This window comes from Physella acuta, unplaced genomic scaffold (genome assembly GCF_028476545.2).
Source record: "Physella acuta isolate Inbredline_101_S28 unplaced genomic scaffold, ASM2847654v3 ptg000934l, whole genome shotgun sequence".
NCBI lineage: Eukaryota > Metazoa > Mollusca > Gastropoda > Physidae > Physella > Physella acuta.
Window position 1 is genome coordinate 70,382 of NW_026732451.1, and position 19,870 is coordinate 90,251.

A 19,870-nucleotide genomic window follows, 5' to 3' on the forward strand; every position below is an offset into this window, starting at 1 on the left:
TCAGTCCTCTGTTGACTGCAGACAAACCAAGCGGCCCGTGTTTGGTCAGCTCAGGACGTGTTCACATCGAACTAGTCCCAGGTATCGCCGTTACCTGGCTGGGGTAACCATCACAGGAGCAGAGTGATGTGAAGGCGCCGCTAGGCCCGAACATTGAGTAAAATCAAACAGAAAATTGAATGAATTACGCAGCTTTAGGGGCATCAAGGGAAAACATCGTGTGGATAGGTGAGTCGCTGGGGTTGGTGTGTTGATAGACGAGGGTTGGGTTTGGTGTGTTGATAGACGAGGGTTGGGTTTAGTGTGTTGATAGACAACGGTTGGGTTTGGTGTGTTGATAGACGAGGGCTGGGTTTGGTGTGTTGATAGACGAGGGTTGGGTTTAGTGTGTTGATAGACAACGGTTGGGTTTGGTGTGTTGATAGATGAGGGCTGGGTTTGGTGTGTTGATAGACGAGGGTTGGGTTTAGTGTGTTGATAGACGAGGGCTGGGTTTGGTGTGTTGATAGATGAGGGTTGGGTTTGGTGTGTTGATAGACGAGGGTTGGGTTTAGTGTGTTGATAGACGAGGGTTGGGTTTGGTGTGTTGATAGACGAGGGTTGGGTTTAGTGTGTTGATAGATGAGGGTTGGGTTTAGTGTGTTGATAGACGAGGGTTGGGTTTGGTGTGTTGATAGATGAGGGTTGGGTTTAGTGTGTTGATGGATGAGGGTTGGGTTTAGTGTGTTGATAGACGAGGGTTGGGTTTGGTGTGTTGATAGCTGGTGGATGATTAGGTGTGTTATAAAATGAGGGATGGGATAGAGTCTAATAGAAAAGGGGTTGGTTTAGGAGTGTTAATATACGATGAGGGCTGGGCTGGTATAATAGACAAGGTGTATGTTTATAAAACAGGTTATGGGTGGGGTAAACGGGCGAAGGATGGTTCTGTGTGTGGATAGAATCATGGGATGGTTTAGGTATGTCAGTAGGTGTTATAATGTTTAGGTCAGCCAATTTTAGAATTAAATTTTGGAATGAAACAGATTTATAAAGGATCGTTTTGTTTGGAGACAACTTAATGTTGATACCAGTTTTGTTTGGTGATATTGTCCATAACGTTGACAACAGTTTTTAAGGTGATGTTGTACTTGATGCTGATAACATTTTACTTTCTCGTTTATACGAAGTATAGAGAAAGTCTTGTAATCGTGCAAAAAAAAAATCGAGATTTTTGCAAATCTCGACGTTTTACACCTCACTGATACGGAAAAAAATAATTTTGCAATCTTGTCCGTATTTCTGTGTGTGTGTCTGTGTGAGTGTCTGTGTGTGTGTAAACACGATAACTTTTTCAAAAGCCTATAACTTGAGTACTATTTCAGATAGATAAATGAAATTTCACATGTAAGTAAAAGATCTAATTCTCTAACTTCTTTCAAATTTTGAGTAATTTCCGTTGAACGGAAGTACTAATTTACGCTATTTCCGGTTTCTCAAAAAACGCATGTAAATTTATAAAGTACTAATAATATTGCGCACTATTATGCACATTTTGTTTTGGCGTTCGCTTGGTGCGCAATTCTTTTTTCTACTAGATTTTATTCTATTTTTAAAAGTTTAAGTAAACAAAAATCATGTCTATACTCCGAGTTGCCATCCCACGTAGTGTTATATTAGAATATTCGAGAAAGTTTAGGGGAGATCACTCCCGGTTTATTGTTGAAGTTACTGAAATATTTTATTCTACGCAAAACTAGGAGCAATACAAATATTTGAAGAAAAAAAATGTTTTGGAACATTTGTGTTGGGACTGTCTGTCACCTCGATTAGAGGAGGAAGAATTTGACTGACGACAGTCTGTCAAGTTATGATGCACAAACTTGCTGTATGAATCATTAGACTGATGACTGTCTGTCAAGGTATGATGGACAAACTTGCTGGATGAATCATCAGACTGACGACAGTCTGTCAAAGTATGACAGACAAACTTGCTGGATGAAGAATGTAATCGGCTCAATTTTCGCGTCACACGCCGTTGTCAACAATCAACAGAGAGCTATTTTTAGCCCAGTCAACAGCACGCTGGTCAGCTGGTCAGACTGACCACATCTGTTTTATCAGCTTGAGCTGGAGCTGCAGAAATCATGGGCGTAGACTTGGTGGGCGCCGACACTGGTATACAGGTCGTGTGTGTAGCGGGAAGATATGCCACGCACCTACACCGAATGTCTCTAGTACCAAGATGTTTTTTTGTACTTTGTTGTTAACTGTCATGGTAGACGTGATTTCATCCAAAACAATCAAATACTTGTCAACTTGGTATGCCAAGAATAAACTACAATGCATCAGTTATTTGATTTTGGAGTTGTCTCGCCTAGATGGGTTGCTGTCCCCAGCTATCGAGTTGTCTCGCCTAGATCTGTTGCTGTCCCCAGCTATCGAGTAGTCTCTCCTAGATGGGTTGCTGTCCCCAGCTATCGAGTTGTCTCTCCTAGTTGGTTGGTGCCCCCAGTTATCGAGTTGTCTCTCCTAGATGGGTTGCTGTCCCCAGCTATCGAGTTGTCTCTCCTAGATGGGTTGCTGTCCCCAGCTATCGAGTTGTCTCTCCTAGATGGTTGGTGCCCCCAGTTATCGAGTTGTCTCTCCTAGATGGGTTGCTGTTTCCAGCTATCGAGTTGTCTCTCCTAGATTGGTTGATGTTCCCAGCTATCGAGTTGTCTCTCCTAGATGGGTTGCTGTCCCCAGCTATCGAGTAGTCTCTCCTAGATGGGTTGCTGTCCCCAGCTATCGAGTTGTCTCTCCTAGATGGGTTGCTGTCCCCAGCTATTGAGTTGTCTCTCCTAGATGGGTTGCTGTCCCCAGCTATTGAGTTGTCTCTCCTAGATTGGTTGATGTTCCCAGTTATCGAGTTGTCTCTCCTAGATGGGTTGCTGTCCCCAGCTATCGAGTTGTCTCTCCTAGATGGGTTGCTGTTTCCAGCTATCGAGTTGTCTCTCCTAGATTGGTTGATGTTCCCAGCTATCGAGTTGTCTCTCCTAGATGGGTTGCTGTCCCCAGCTATCGAGTTGTCTCTCCTAGATGGGTTGCTGTCCCCAGCTATCGAGTTGTCTCTCCTAGATGGGTTGCTGTCCCCAGCTATCGAGTTGTCTCGCCTAGATGGGTTGCTGTCCCCAGCTATCGAGTTGTCTCTCCTAGATGGGTTGCTGTCCCCAGCTATCGAGTAGTCTCTCCTAGATGGGTTGCTGTCCCCAGCTATCAAGTTGTCTCTCCTAGATGGGTTGCTGTCCCCAGCTATCGAGTTGTCTCTCCTAGATGGGTTGCTGTCCCCAGCTATCGAGTTGTCTCTCCTAGATGGTTGGTGCCCCCAGTTATCGAGTTGTCTTTCCTAGATGGGTTGCTGTCCCCAGCTATCGAGTTGTCTCTCCTAGATGGGTTGCTCTCCCCAGCTATCGAGTTGTCTCTCCTAGATGGGTTGCTGTCCCCAGCTATCGAGTTGTCTCTCCTAGATGGGTTGCTGTCCCCAGCTATTGAATTGTCTCTCCTAGATTGGTTGATGTTCCCAGCTATCGAGTTGTCTCTCCTAGATGGGTTGCTGTTTCCAGCTATCGAGTTGTCTCTCCTAGATTGGTTGATGTTCCCAGCTATCGAGTTGTCTCTCCTAGATGGGTTGCTGTCCCCAGCTATCGAGTAGTCTCTCCTAGATGGGTTGCTGTCCCCAGCTATCGAGTTGTCTCTCCTAGATGGGTTGCTGTCCCCAGCTATTGAGTTGTCTCTCCTAGATGGGTTGCTGTCCCCAGCTATCGAGTTGTCTCGCCTAGATGGGTTGCTGTTCCCAGCTATCGAGTTGTCTCTCCTAGATGGGTTGCTGTCCCCAGCTATCGAGTAGTCTCTCCTAGATGGGTTGCTGTCCCCAGCTATCAAGTTGTCTCTCCTAGATGGGTTGCTGTCCCCAGCTATCGAGTTGTCTCTCCTAGATGGGTTGCTGTCCCCAGCTATCGAGTTGTCTCTCCTAGATGGTTGGTGCCCCCAGTTATCGAGTTGTCTTTCCTAGATGGGTTGCTGTCCCCAGCTATCGAGTTGTCTCTCCTAGATGGGTTGCTCTCCCCAGCTATCGAGTTGTCTCTCCTAGATGGGTTGCTGTCCCCAGCTATCGAGTTGTCTCTCCTAGATGGGTTGCTGTCCCCAGCTATCGAGTTGCCTCTCCTAGATGGGTTGCTCTCCCCAGCTATCGAGTTGTCTCTCCTAGATGGGTTGCTGTCCCCAGCTATCGAGTTGTCTCTCCTAGATGGGTTGCTGTCCCCAGCTATCGAGTTGTCTCTCCTAGATGGGTTGCTGTCCCCAGCTATCGAGTAGTCTCTCCTAGATGGGTTGCTGTCCCCAGCTATCGAGTTGTCTCTCCTAGATGGGTTGCTGTCCCCAGTTATCGAGTTGCCTCTCCTAGATGGGTTGCTCTCCCCAGCTATCGAGTTGTCTCTCCTAGATGGGTTGCTGTCCCCAGCTATCGAGTTGTCTCTCCTAGATGGGTTGCTGTCCCCAGCTATCGAGTTGTCTCTCCTAGATTGGTTGCTGTCCCCAGTTATCGAGTTGTCTCTCCTAGATGGGTTGCTGTCCCCAGCTATTGAGTTGTCTCTCCTAGATTGGTTGATGTTCCCAGTTATCGAGTTGTCTCTCCTAGATGGGTTGCTGTCCCCAGCTATTGAGTTGTCTCTCCTAGATTGGTTGCTGTCCCCAGCTATCGAGTTGTCTCTCCTAGATGGGTTGCTGTCCCCAGCTATCGAGTAGTCTCTCCTAGATTGGTTGCTGTCCCCAGCTATCAAGTTGTCTCTCCTAGATGGGTTGCTGTCCCCAGCTATCGAGTTGTCTCTCCTAGATGGGTTGCTGTCCCCAGCTATCGAGTTGTCTCTCCTAGATGGTTGGTGCCCCCAGTTATCGAGTTGTCTTTCCTAGATGGGTTGCTGTCCCCAGCTATCGAGTTGTCTCTCCTAGATGGGTTGCTGTCCCCAGCTATCGAGTTGTCTCTCCTAGATGGGTTGCTGTTCCCAGCTATCGAGTTGTCTCTCCTAGATGGGTTGCTGTCCCCAGCTATCGAGTTGTCTCTCCTAGATGGGTTGCTGTCCCCAGCTATCGAGTTGTCTCTCCTAGATGGGTTGCTGTCCCCAGCTATCGAGTTGTCTCTCCTAGATGGGTTGCTGTTCCCAGCTATCGAGCCTCATCACCCCTGGTTTAAACTCGAGACTTCGTTTTTAAGCAACCACGAGCTCTACCCGCCCCGACCACGCCAAACCTTTAGTACCAAAATGACATGTGAAACATGACATGACATGTAAGACATGACATGACATAACATTACACGCCCACTTATATAATGTTTCTACAAAAGTCTAGTACCATGTTGAACTGAACTCAACCAATAGTTCACATGTCCGCACTCCCCCTGTACCCCCCCCCCCCCCCGTGCAGAAAATGGTGCGCCCATGTTGAAGTGAGATGAGAGGGTGCTGACAGTTGATCTGACCAAACTCGTCACACAAGGACCGTTGTCCAGAGTTTGTGGCCACTGGGATTAACCCACATTAGGGGATTAGGGGATTAGGGGTGCGGGGAGGGGGTTGGATAGTCGCAGGACACATTCTCCATGAATGACAATATTTTAAACAATATTTATTGATACATAATTTATAAACGACATTTTTTTTTTGCCGTGACTTTGTCAGTTATGGCTTTATGTCTGGTGACTTTTTATCTTGTGACTTTATGTCCCGTGACTTTATGTCCCGTGACTTTATGTCCCAGTGACTAAATGTCCAACCGACCCCCCCCCCCCCCCCCCCCACCCTCCCATCCTTGTGGCGAGCCGTGTCGTCCAGATCAAACAAACACGTCCAGAATGTCACGTGTGTCGGCTGGGCCTAGCTTCTGATGACGTCATACCATCGTGAACCAAAGCCATCTAAGGGAACCCAGTACAAGCTGACATCCACCGCTTTCTTCTAAACTTAATTGTTAATTTAAAAAAAAATTAATATCGACCAATCAAGAAAGCTAAAGATTTGCTTTAAATACTTTAATCTCCACGAAAGCACCAATTTATGATGTGTGTTTGTTTGTCTATGTATGTGTCTGTGTGTCTGTGAATAGAGTTGAAGACGCCAGCAGCACCAAGGTGTGTCAGCAGCCACTATTTACCTACCATGACGCAGGAGGAATCAATCCATCGACACTTGAACGACCCGTCTTGGGAAGAAATGATTGCACATTTGTTTGAATAACGTCACCCTTCTATTTATACATTTCATACCGTGTGCTCATTTAAGATCTAGTCCAGGTTCATAAAATCTACATCGCTACAAGCCCTATTGAAAGCTGATGCTAAGTTAAAACATATTGGGTAGCAATACATTACATCATGGCGCCCACCAGCTGATGACCCAATGAATAACAAGGAAGTCAGATTTCTTAATATTTTTATTGGTTTGTTCAATGATTCGTTATAAAAACAGACAGGTCTACAGTACTAGGGGGTGTAAAGACAATCAAGTGTGGAACGACTAGTGAGCTCTATTTGTCACCTGATGGCCAACGGACATACTAAGGCCACTGTTAGTCCACGGCCAACACCGTGGCCTCTGTAAGCCCATGGCCCTGTGGCCACTGTAAGCCCACGGCCAAACTGTGGCCACTGTAAGCCCATGGCCCTGTGGCCACTGTAAGCCCACGGCCAACACTGTGGCCACTGTAAGCCCACGGCCCTGTGGCCACTGTAAGCCCATGGCCCACATCATCCAGTGAACACCCAGGGCCCACAGCATCTAATGACCGCCCATGGCCACCGACAATGGGGCAGGGCTGGGCTGGGTGGAGCTATGACATGAGACGTAATGTTGACAAGGTTGAGTGCAAATGTAGTAGTGGTGTAATGTAGCGAGAACATTGAGATTAGTTAGATCACTTAAAAAAGCATTCATATCGTACAGTTGCATCAATGAATCAATGTTAAGAGAAACCATTGGTGGTTGAATTAATTTCAAGTAACAGCAACAATACAGATTTTATGTTTATCTGTATCAGGCTTTAGGGGTTTAAACTTTATATGTGTATTAGACTTTTTGGGTATTTAATTTTTGGCTAAATATGGTCGTAATAATAAAGTTATGAAGGGATATATAATTGTGGAGGTATATAATCTTACGTTATTGAAGTGGTCTGGTTTAAACTACCATCGTATAGTCAATAAAAATATCTGGACAAATAATGTTTAACGCACCTCATAATCTGGACATACAATTGATAACATACACCTTATAATTTGTACATAAAATTGTTAGCGTACATCCCATAATCTGAACATAAATTAAGAACATACATCCCATAATCTGAACATAAATAGAGAACATACATCCCATAATCTGAACATAGTTGACAACATGCATCCCATAATCTGACCATAAATAGAGAACATACATCCCATGATCTGAACATAAATAGAGAACATACATCCCATAATCTGAACATAGTTGAGAACATACATCCCATAATCTGAACATAAATAGAGAACATACATCCCATAATCTGAACATAGTTGAGAACATACATCCCATAATCTGAACATAAATAGAGAACATACACCCCATAATCTGAACATAAATAGAGAACATACATCCCATAATCTGAATATAGTTGACGACATACATCCCATAATCTGACCATAAATAGAGAACATACATCCCAAGATCTGAACATAAATAGAGAACATACAGCCCCAAATTTTCTGAACATAGTTGAGAACATACATCCCATAATCTGAACATAAATAGAGAACATACATCCCATAATCTGAACATAGTTGAGAACATACATCCCATAATCTGAACATAAATAGAGAACATACATCCCATAATCTGAACATAAATAGAGAACATACATCCCATAATCTGAACATAGTTGACAACATACATCCCATAATCTGACCATAAATAGAGAACATACATCCCAAGATCTGAACATAAATAGAGAACATACAGCCCACATTTTCTGAACATAGTTGAGAACACACATCCCATAATCTGAACATAAATAGAGAACATACATCCCATAATCTGAACATAGTTGAGAACATACATCCCATAATCTGAACATACATAGAGAACATACATCCCATAATCTGAACATAAATTGAAAACATACAAAAAATTCTAAAGGCACGGATGTAACAAATATGGTTACCGCCGGTAGAAACTGTTAACTTACAGCGTGATAACAATGTAATCAAGGTCTTACATAGTGAGAACTATGTAATCAAGGTCTTACATAGTGATAACTATGTAATCAAAGTAATACGCCTTCACACTAGCGACCGGAGTACCACGTGACAATAACTAGAGGCTGCCTAATTGGACAACCCCATTTAACTACAGGAGACAACCCAACCACACGATACAACAGTAGACAACCAAATAGGCAATCGTACAACCACAAGGGCAACCACATGAGAACACTACATATGTCATCATTAAAATATGCACAATAGAAGCATATACATATATATATATATATATATATATATATATATATATATATATATATATATATATATATATATATATATATATATATATATATATATATATATATATATATATATATATATATATATATATACTACATCATACTGTATATTTTTTGTATAATAACAATGGCTCAAAAATTGGTTTAGAATAAACTAACATATAACAGTGAAACAACATTGACATATATACAGTGTATACAAAGTAATAAATACGTGAATAATGCAGTTTACATTCTATAATATATTGCACTTGATAACAAAGCCAGTAAGAGACGAAGTATGTACATGACTTATGCTACACCAGCTAGCCTGACCATTCTTAGATGTCTCCAATCAAACTTTTCACTGGAATTCATTGGCAGGTTTGACGTAATCTCGTGACTAGATTCCTCATCAAAACTTGAGATTAATATTTACAACAAAGTTACTAGCTTACGTACAGAATAATATTTACAACAAAGTTACTAGCTTACTTACAGAATAATATTTACAACAAAGGTACTAGCTTACATACAGAATAATATTTACAACGACGTTACTAATTACATAGAGAAGTAATGAAAGGATTGAACTTAAACATGATTCAACAAAGCTTGTGTGCCATAATCAGTAAGATTGGCATTATGGAAAATTCGTCACAAAGGAAATGTACGAATAAAATTTGTAATTATTAAGTTTCCAGTTTAGTCAACATGGGACAGACGTGGGGCAGACGTGGACAGTGGCCATTCAAGGGGAAAAAAGACCTTGATGGTTAAAGCTTAAGCTAGGCTCTACAGCAGGGGTCTCCAAACTTTTCAGTCCGAGGGCCGCATTAAGTATCAAATTTCAGTTCGGGGGCCAGATTCTTCCAGGCATGTCTTTGATTTTTCTGGGCAAAGTTCCTCAGCCATCACAAACAAACGTTTTTTTCCGTGGACAAAAAGATCTCCGCGGGCCGGATAAGAGGACCTCGCGGGCCGCATGCGGCCCGCGGGCCGTAGTTTGGAGACCCCTGCTCTACAGTTTTAGCTAATTTTATACTTAACTCTTGACTCTAACGAATATTTAAGGTGTTTCAAGATTCTCATTTATTTGTATCTTAAATAAAATAAACAAATAAGATAACCTACCCATTTTTCGATGTCAATAAAAATATTTTTGATAAATGAAAATTAGTCAATAAATTAATTATTTCAAGAGAAGTAACCCTAAATATTGTTTTATTTTACTTTATCCTCGAGAGTTACTACCCCTTATTGGTACAGTAAAATGACTGCACCGATTGCCCTGCTAGTCTGAGAATATTTTAAAACTTTGATGACTAAATTGCATAGAGATAAAGAGGAAGTTTTTGTTTTTGTACAAATCACGTTGTCTACACAAGTCGACAACACACATACACATATTGTGTACTAGAACTGGTCTCTGATGAACACAACCAACTTTTATGAAGAAAATTACATCGACAAAAACATCGTTCACATCATCAACGATTATGTAATAGCTGCTAGTCTTCAAACATAATTAAATGGGCGTAATAAAGGCACCAGTGTGGCAGTCATTCAATCTGCTATACACCTGTGTGTCAGCCACGTGACCTGTTATACACATGTGTGTCACGTCACCTGCTATACACCTGTGTGTCACCTCCTATACACCTGTGTGTCACGTGACCGGCTATACACCTGTGTGTCAGTCATGTGACCTGCTATACACCCGTCTCAAAGAGCTGCGCGTTCTGTGGTTTGGGCAACATCAGGGACTTGCCGATTGGCTTGGACGTGTACCAGAACGAGGCCGATGAGTCAGACATGTAGGCCAGATCATCGGAGTCACATGACGCCTTAAACTCGGGGGGAGGGGCGGGATATCCCAGAAGGTCCTCCGGGGCTTCTAGACTGTTCTGGAAGGTGAACATGGGCCTGGCGGGCGTGTCGTCCATGTAGTCCTTGTAGTCCCAGCGCGGGATCTTGACCAGCTCCGGCTGACCGGCTAGAACCGGCTGACCGGCCAGAACCGGCTGACCGGCCAGAACCGGCTGGTCTGGGATCGTCAGTTTGTTCAGGTTGTCGTAGTTGGGCTCGTCCAGGTCATCGGTCACGTGGTTCTTGTTCTCCATCGATTCTTCAGACTCGGCGTTCAGCGGCGTTACCATAGCAACGGGCTGGGAGAAGGTGACGCTTTTGCTGCGTTTGCCGAGTGGGCTCTTGGGGCCCGAGCTGATGAGGACGGCCTTTCTGTTGGTGGGCAGAGTGGTGTGCCCCTGCTTCATGTAGTAGGGGTCAAGGTCGGTGCAGGTGTGGAGAGGCTTGACGAACCTCAGGGACAGGTCCCCGGGGTAGTAGACCTCGCGGTACGACCTCTGGGACAAGAGGGGCTGGTTCTGTACTGAGGGCGGGGGCGTGGATATGCCCAAGGGGAGGGGCGGGCTGGGCGTGGGGTCACGATGTACTCGGTACTCCTCTGCCCGGGACAGCGTGGTGAAACCGTTGGGCCGGCGCTGGCTGGCCACGGCTCCCTCGTCGGTCAGCGCCGCCATTTTCATGGGGGACCTGTTGATAGTAGGTAGGTGGTCATCGTCAAAGTCATATCTACAGTAGGAGGCCAGGTCGAGGGGCTCGGAATTAACCGCTGGATACAGTTCTAAGGGCTTCCTCGCCTGTTTGTCTTTGCCTATTCTGTTAAGAGAATATCACATGCACTTTATGTTCCACGGTTACCAAGACATCGGAATCACATATATTCTACTTTCTACTTTAGATGTCACACATATTCTACTTTCTACTTTAGATGTCACATATATTCTACTTTCTACTTTAGCTGTCACATATATTCTACTTTCTACTTTAGATGTCACCCATATTCTACTCTCTACTTTAGATGTCACATATATTCTACTTTCTACTTTAGATGTCACATATATTCTACTTTCTACTTTAGATGTCACATATATTCTACTTTCTACTTTAGATGTCACATATATTCTACTTTCTACTTTAGATGTCACATACATTCTACTTTCTACTTTGGATGTCACATATATTCTACTTTCTACTTTAGATGTCACATACATTCTACTTTCTACTTTAGATGTCACATATATTCTTTCTACTTTTGATGTCACATATATTCTACTTTCTACTTTAGATGTTACTTACATTCTACCATATAAATGTCACATATATTCTACCATATAAATGTCACATATATTCTACCATATAAATGTCACATATATTCTACCTTCTGCTTTAGATGTCACATAAATTCTACTTTCTACTTTAGATGTCACATATTTTCTACTGTAGGTGTCACATATTCTACCATCGAAATGTCACATGCATTTTACTATCTACTTTAGATATCACACATATTCTACCATCTATATTAAATATCACTCACATTCTGTTATTTATTTTAAATATCATACAAATTCTACCATCTATCGTAGATGTCACATATATCCTGCCCTATAAATGTCACATATATTCTACCATCTAAATGTCACATGCATTATACTGTCGTGTACTAAGTTTGTTAGCCCAATGACCATTGGTCAGAAAAACTTACTTTCTACAGTGTAGCGCCATAGCAACAATGACGATAGCAATCAGTAAAAATCCTGCCGCAACTATTCCTCCAATGATGGCAGCTAGAAATAGACATGTAACATAAATATTAAAAAAACTATTGGTTATTTTAGTAGTAGTCTTTAGCAACAAGGCCACACCTCCCCTAGTACTAGGCCATACCTCCCTTAACACTAGACCACACCTCCCCTAGCACTAGTCCACACCTCCCCTAGACCCAGTCCACACCTCCCCTAGTACTAGGCCATACCACCCTAGCACTAGTCAACACCTCCCCTAGCACTAGTCCAAACCTCCCCTAGTACTAGGCCATACCTCCCTTAACACTAGGCCACACCTCCAATAGCACTCGTCCACACCTCACATAGCACTAGACCACACCTCCCCTAGCACTAGTCCACACCTCCCCTAGCACTAGTCCAAACCTCCCCTAGTACTAGGCCATACCTCCCTTAACACTAAACCACACCTCCACTAGCGCTAGTCCACACCTCCCATAGCCAATGTTCCCGCTAAGCTGCGCGGTTGCGCGACCGCGCAGTAGTTTTGAGCTGCCGCGCAGTGATTGTGTAAAATAAATATATACTTGAATAAGACTTTAAGAAGAGCGCGCACAGAAAATAAATTTTGCACACTAGCTTTTCCCCCCTTAGAGGGAATATTGCCCATAGCGCTAGCGCTAGAAGTTACTTTAAAATATATACCGAGGTCCGAGTTGAGAGCGTGTGAGCTGGCCGCCACTGAGACGTTGGTGCTGTTAGATGGCGCCACTGTCTCGTTCTTCACAGTCCCCTCCCCCACTGGGTTCTTCTCAGTCTGGATGGCCAACTCCCTGGCTTCAGCCTCGTCCTTGATCTGGGTCAACAGGTTGTCTAGTGCCTGCCCACACAGGACCTCCACTAGACCATCGGCGTCATTGGCTGGTGGGTTAAATACATGTGTTAGAGTCATGGACTGGTGGGTTAAATACATGTGTTAGAGTCATGGACTGGTGGGTTAAATACATGTGTTAGAGTCATGGGCTGGTGGGTTAAATACATGTGTTAGAGTCATTGGCTGGTGGGTTAAATACATGTGTTAGAGTCATGGGCTGGTTGGTTAAATACATGTGTTACAGTCATTGGCTGGTGGGTTAAATACATGTGTTAGAGTCATTGGCTGGTGGGTTAATACATGAGTTAGATTCATGGGCTGGTGGGTTAATACATGTGTTAGGTTCATGGGCTGGTGGGTTAAATACATGTGTTAGAGTCATTGGCTGGTGGGTTAAATACATGTGTTAGAGTCATCGGCTGGTGGGTTAAATACATGTGTTAGAGTCATGGTGGGTTAAATACATGTGTTAGAGTCATGGTGGGTTAAATACATGTGTTAGAGTCATGGGCTGGTGGGTTAAATACATGTGTTAGAGTCATGGGCTGGTGGGTTAAATACATGAGTTAGAGTCATGGACTGGTGGGTTAAATACATGTGTTAGAGTCATGGACTGGTGGGTTAAATACATGTGTTAGAGTCATGGGCTGGTGGGTTCAATATATGTGTTAGAGTCATGGGCTGGTGAGTTAAATACATGTGTTAGAGCATGGGCTGGTGGGTTAAATACATGTGTTACAGTCATGGGCTGGTGGGTTAAATACATGTGTTAGAGTCATGGACAGGTGGGTTAAATACATGTGTTAGAGTCGTTGTGGGTAAATACATGTGTTAGAGTCATGGGCTGGTGGGTTAAATACATGTGTTAGAATCATGGGCTGGTGGGATAAATACATGTGTTAGAGTCATGGCCTAGTGAGTTAAATACATGTGTTAGAGTCATGGGCTGGTGGGTTAATACACGTGTTAGAGTCATTGTGGGTAAATACATGTGTTAGAGTCATTGGCTAGTGGGTTTGTGTTAGAGTCATGGGCTGGTGAGTTAAATACATGTGTTAGAGTCATGGGCTGGTGAGTGAAATAAATGTGTTAGAGTCATTGGCTGGTGGGTTAAATACATGTGTTACAGTCATGGGCTGGTGGGTTAAATACATGTGTTAGAGTCATGGGCTGGTGGGTTAATACATGTGTTAGAGTCATTGTGGGTAAATACATGTGTTAGAGTCATTGGCTAGTGGGTTTGTGTTAGAGTCATGGGCTGGTGAGTGAAATACATGTGTTAGAGTCATGGGTTGGTGGGTTAATACATGTGTTAGAGTCATGGGCTGGTGGGTTTGTGTTAGCGTCATAGGCTGGTGGGATAAATACATGTGTTAGTGGTTGGATAAAATATATGTATCCCAACTTGTATAACGAGCTCACGTTTGACTTGTAGAAAAATGTAGCCCAGCCCCTCCACGGGCAGCACGTTTAGGGTCAGGGTGACGTTCTCAGCTGAGCGGCTGTAGACAGACTTGAAACCATACAGGCCGATGGAAGAACACTGCAGGGTCTTCTGGTAGGACATGGGGTCCTGTATGCTCAGGGTTCTGGTACATTCCATACCGCTGTGTCTACTGGCCAGTAGGACATCGATGGTGTGGACGCTGATACCCTGGGGATGGATGTTGGATTAGTGCAATCTGGGTGTTGGATTAGTGCACCCTGGATGTTGGATTAGTGCACCCTGGATGTTGGATTAGTGCATCCTGGACCTTGGATTAGTGTACCCTGGATGTTGGATTAGTGCACCCTGGATGTTGGATGTTGGATAAGTGCACCCTGGGATGGATGTTGGATTAGTGCACCCTGGATGTTGGATTAGTGCACCCTTGGATGGATGTTGGATTAGTGCATCCTGGATGTTGGATTAGTGCAACCTGGATGTTGGATTAGTGCACCCTGGGATGGATGTGGATTAGTGCACCCTTGGATGGATGTTGGATTAGTGCACCCTGGATGTTGGATTAGTGCATCCTGGATGTTGAATTAGTGCACCCTTGGATGGATGTTGGATTAGTGCACCCTGGATGTTGGATTAGTGCACCCTGGATGTTGTATGAGTGCACCCTGGATGTTGTATGAGTGCACCCTGGGATGGATGTTATATGAGTGCACCCTGGGATGGATGTTATATGAGTGCACCCTGTGATGGATGTTATATGAGTGCACCCTGGGATGGATGTTATATGAGTGCACCCTGGATGTTGTATGAGTGCACCCTGGGATGGATGTTATATGAGTGCACCCTGGATGTTGTATGAGTGCACCCTGGGATGGATGTTGTATGAGTGCACCATGGATGTTGTATGAGTGCACCCTGGGAACGATGTTGTATGAGTGCACCCTGGGATGGATGTCATATGAGTGCACCCTGTATGTTGCATGAGTGCACCCTGGGATGGATGTTGTATGAGTTCACCCTGGGATGGATGTTGTATGAGTTCACCCTGGGATGGATGTTATATGAGTGCACCCTGGATGTTGTATGAGTGCACCCTGGATGTTGTATGAGTGCACCCTGGGATGGATGTTATATGAGTGCACCCTGGATGTTGTATGAGTGCACCCTGGGATGGATGTTATATGAGTGCACCCTGGATGTTATATGAGTGCACCCTGGATGTTGTATGAGTGCACCCTGGATGTTGTATGAGTGCACCCTGTGATGTTGTATGAGTGCACCCTGTGATGGATGTTGTATGAGTGCACCCTGTGATGGATGTTATATGAGTGCACCCTGGATGTTGTATGAGTGCACCCTGGATGTTGTATGAGTGCACCCTGGGATGGATGTTATATGAATGCACCCTGGATGTTGTATGAGTGCACCCTGGATGTTGTATGAGTGCACCCTGGGATGGATGTTGTATGAGTGCACCCTGGATGTTGTATGAGTGCACCCTGGGATGGATGTTGTATGAGTGCACCCTGTGATGGATGTTATATGAGTGCACCCTGGATGTTGTATGAGTGCACCCTGGATGTTATATGAGTGCACCCTGGATGTTGTATGAGTGCACCCTGGATGTTGTATGAGTGCACCCTGGGATGGATGTTGTATGAGTGCACCCTGGGATGGATGTTGTATGAGTGCACCCTGTGATGGATGTTATATGAGTGCACCCTGGATGTTGTATGAGTGCACCCTGGATGTTGTATGAGTGCACCCTGGGATGGATGTTGTATGAGTGCACCCTGTGATGGATGTTATATGAGTGCACCCTGGATGTTGTATGAGTGCACCCTGGATGTTGTATGAGTGCACCCTGGGATGGATGTTGTATGAGTGCACCCTGGATGTTGTATGAGTGCACCCTGGGATGGATGTTATATGAGTGCACCCTGGGATGGATGTTGTATGAGTGCACCATGGATGTTGTATGAGTGCACCCTGTGATGGATGTTGTATGAGTTCACCCTGGGATGGATGTTGTATGAGTTCACCCTGGGATGGATGTTATATGAGTGCACCCTGGATGTTGTATGAGTGCACCCTGGATGTTGTATGAGTGCACCCTGGGATGGATGTTATATGAGTGCACCCTGGATGTTGTATGAGTGCACCCTGGGATGGATGTTATATGAGTGCACCCTGGATGTTATATGAGTGCACCCTGGGATGGATGTTGTATGAGTGCACCCTGGGATGGATGTTATATGAGTGCACCCTGGGATGGATGTTGTATGAGTGCACCCTGGATGTTGTATGAGTGCACCCTGGATGTTGTATGAGTGCACCCTGGATGTTGTATGAGTGCACCCTGGGATGGATGTTATATGAGTGCACCCTGGATGTTGTATGAGTGCACCCTGGGATGGATGTTATATGAGTGCACCCTGGATGTTGTATGAGTGCACCCTGGATGTTGTATGAGTGCACCCTGTGATGTTGTATGAGTGCACCCTGGATGTTGTATGAGTGCACCCTGGGATGTTGTATGAGTGCACCCTGTGATGGATGTTGTATGAGTGCACCCTGTGATGGATGTTATATGAGTGCACCCTGGATGTTGTATGAGTGCACCCTGGATGTTGTATGAGTGCACCCTGGGATGGATGTTATATGAATGCACCCTGGATGTTGTATGAGTGCACCCTGGATGTTGTATGAGTGCACCCTGGGATGGATGTTGTATGAGTGCACCCTGGATGTTGTATGAGTGCACCCTGGGATGGATGTTGTATGAGTGCACCCTGGGATGGATGTTGTATGAGTGCACCCTGGGATGGATGTTGTATGAGTGCACCCTGGGATGGATGTTATATGAGTGCACCCTGGGATGGATGTTGTATGAGTGCACCCTGGATGTTTTATGAGTGCACCCTGGATGTTGTATGAGTGCACCATGGATGTTGTATGAGTGCACCCTGGGATGGATGTTATATGAGTGCACCCTGGATGTTGTATGAGTGCACCCTGGGATGGATGTTATATGAGTGCACCCTGGATGTTGTATGAGTGCACCCTGGATGTTGTATGAGTGCACCCTGTGATGTTGTATGAGTGCACCCTGTGATGGATGTTGTATGAGTGCACCCTGTGATGGATGTTATATGAGTGCACCCTGGATGTTGTATGAGTGCACCCTGGATGTTGTATGAGTGCACCCTGGGATGGATGTTATATGAATGCACCCTGGATGTTGTATGAGTGCACCCTGGATGTTGTATGAGTGCACCCTGGGATGGATGTTGTATGAGTGCACCCTGGATGTTGTATGAGTGCACCCTGGGATGGATGTTGTATGAGTGCACCCTGGGATGGATGTTGTATGAGTGCACCCTGGGATGGATGTTGTATGAGTGCACCCTGGGATGGATGTTATATGAGTGCACCCTGGGATGGATGTTGTATGAGTGCACCCTGGATGTTGTATGAGTGCACCCTGGATGTTGTATGAGTGCACCATGGATGTTGTATGAGTGCACCCTGGGATGGATGTTATATGAGTGCACCCTGGGATGGATGTTGTATGAGTGCACCCTGGATGTTGTATGAGTGCACCATGGGATGGATGTTGTATGAGTGCACCCTGGGATGGATGTTGGATTAGTGCACCCTGGATGTTGGATTAGTGCACCCTGAATGTTGAATGAGTGCACTCTGGGATGGATGTTGAATGAGTGCACTCTGGGATGGATGTTGGCTTAGTGCACCCTGTGATGGATGTTAAAGCGACATCAGGTACTGACCTCTGGGTTTGTTGTCCTCACCATACACTGACAGTTCATCCTCTCTGCCGGTGTTTTGATCTGGTCTGGGTATTCTCTGTTGGTGAGGTACAGGGCCTTGCCACGCTTGCTGTCGTTGGAGCATAGGATGGCGATATCTTCAACTGGCATGGGAGAGAATTGGTAGGATAACTTTTCTACTTTATTAAGTGTAACTATCTGCTTACTGGCGATAGTGTGATTAAACCTACCAGCTATAGTCTGACTAAACCTACCAGCTACAGTTTGACTAAACCTACCGTCTATAGTGTGACTAAACTATCGACTGTAGTGTAACTAAACCTACCATGACTCAACCTATAGACTGACGAAACCTACCAGCTATAGTGTGACTAAACCTATCGACTGTTGCGTGACTAAACCTACCAAGCTATAGTCTGACTAAACCTACCAAGCTATAGTGTGACTAAACCTACCAGCTATACATGAGTAGACTATAGTGAGGATGTCTGTATAGCTCTTAGAGCGACACGGGTCCTTGGTCCGTGTCCTCTCCACGGAGATGTCGCACTTCTGGTGACCTGAGCACTTGATGTTGTAGTTGGAGTACTTGCTGTCCTCGTCCATCATGCAGTCGGCGCTCGTGTGTTTGCAACAGTCGCTGGGGGTACTCACGTTATAGCGCCTGGTCGATACAGGTTTTACAGGTAAGTGAGGCGTTTGGTCGTTGTGTGAGTTGTGTGACGTGTTTGGTCGTTGTGTGAGTTGTGTGAGTTGTGTGAGTTGTGTGAGTTGTGTGAGTTGTGTGAGTTGTGTGAGTTGTGTGAGTTGTGTGACGTGTTTGGTCGTTGTGTGAGTTGTGTGAGTTGTGTGAGTTGTGTGAGTTGTGTGAGTTGTGTGAGTTGTGTGAGTTGTGTGACGTGTTTGGTCGTTGTGTGAGTTGTTTGACGTGTTTGGTCGTTGTGTGAGTTGTGTCAGTTGTGTGACGTGTTTGGTCGTTGTGTGAGTTGTGTGAGTTGTGTGAGTTGTGTGAGTTGTGTGAGTTGTGTGAGTTGTGTGAGTTGTGTGAGTTGTGTGAGTTGTGTGAGTTGTGTGACGTGTTTGGTCGTTGTGTGAGTTGTGTGAGTTGTGTGAGTTGTGTGAGTTGTGTGAGTTGTGTGATGTGTTTGATCGTTGTGTGAGTTGTGTGATGTGTTTGGTCGTTGTGTGAGTTGTGTGACATGTTTGGTCGTTGTGTGAGTTGTGTGAGTTGTGTGAGTTGTGTGACGTGTTTGGTCGTTGTGTGAGTTGTTTGACATGTTTGGTCGTTGTGTGAGTTGTGTGACATGTTTGGTCGTTGTGTGAGTTGTGTGACATGTTTGGTCGTTGTGTGAGTTGTGTGAGTTGTGTGAGTTGTGTGAGTTGTGTGACATGTTTGGTCGTTGTGTGAGTTGTTTGACATGTTTGGTCGTTGTGTGAGTTGTGTGACATGTTTGGTCGTTGTGTGAGTTGTGTGACATGTTTGGTCGTTGTGTGAGTTGTGTGAGTTGTGTGAGTTGTGTGAGTTGTGTGACATGTTTGGTCGTTGTGTGAGTTGTGTGAGTTGTGTGACATGTTTGGTCGTTGTGTGAGTTGTGTGACATGTTTGGTCGTTGTGTGAGTTGTGTGACATGTTTGGTCGTTGTGT

General features: G+C 44.8%; 1 protein-coding gene across 4 annotated transcripts in view; it reads right to left on the reverse strand.

Annotated features, from left to right (window-relative positions):
- Positions 1–10,105: 10,105 nt before the first annotated feature.
- The window catches only part of LOC131953625 (uncharacterized), a 59,957-nt gene continuing 50,192 nt past the window's right edge, over positions 10,106–19,870 (reverse strand). For 2 of the 4 annotated variants that reach the window (XM_059316895.1, XM_059316896.1), the window contains exons 4-9: positions 18,681–18,889; positions 18,226–18,368; positions 14,413–14,644; positions 12,822–13,037; positions 12,098–12,179; positions 10,198–11,208 (exon numbers count right to left, since the gene is read on the reverse strand). In XM_059316895.1, the coding sequence (XP_059172878.1) occupies positions 10,239–11,208; positions 12,098–12,179; positions 12,822–13,037; positions 14,413–14,644; positions 18,226–18,368; positions 18,681–18,889 (1,852 nt within the window). In that variant the 3' untranslated portion in view covers positions 10,198–10,238. Of the gene's footprint in view, positions 10,156–10,197; positions 11,209–12,097; positions 12,180–12,821; positions 13,038–14,412; positions 14,645–18,225; positions 18,369–18,680; positions 18,890–19,870 lie in introns of those variants that run through there. The other 2 variants (XM_059316897.1, XM_059316898.1) reach the window with 2 other exon arrangements.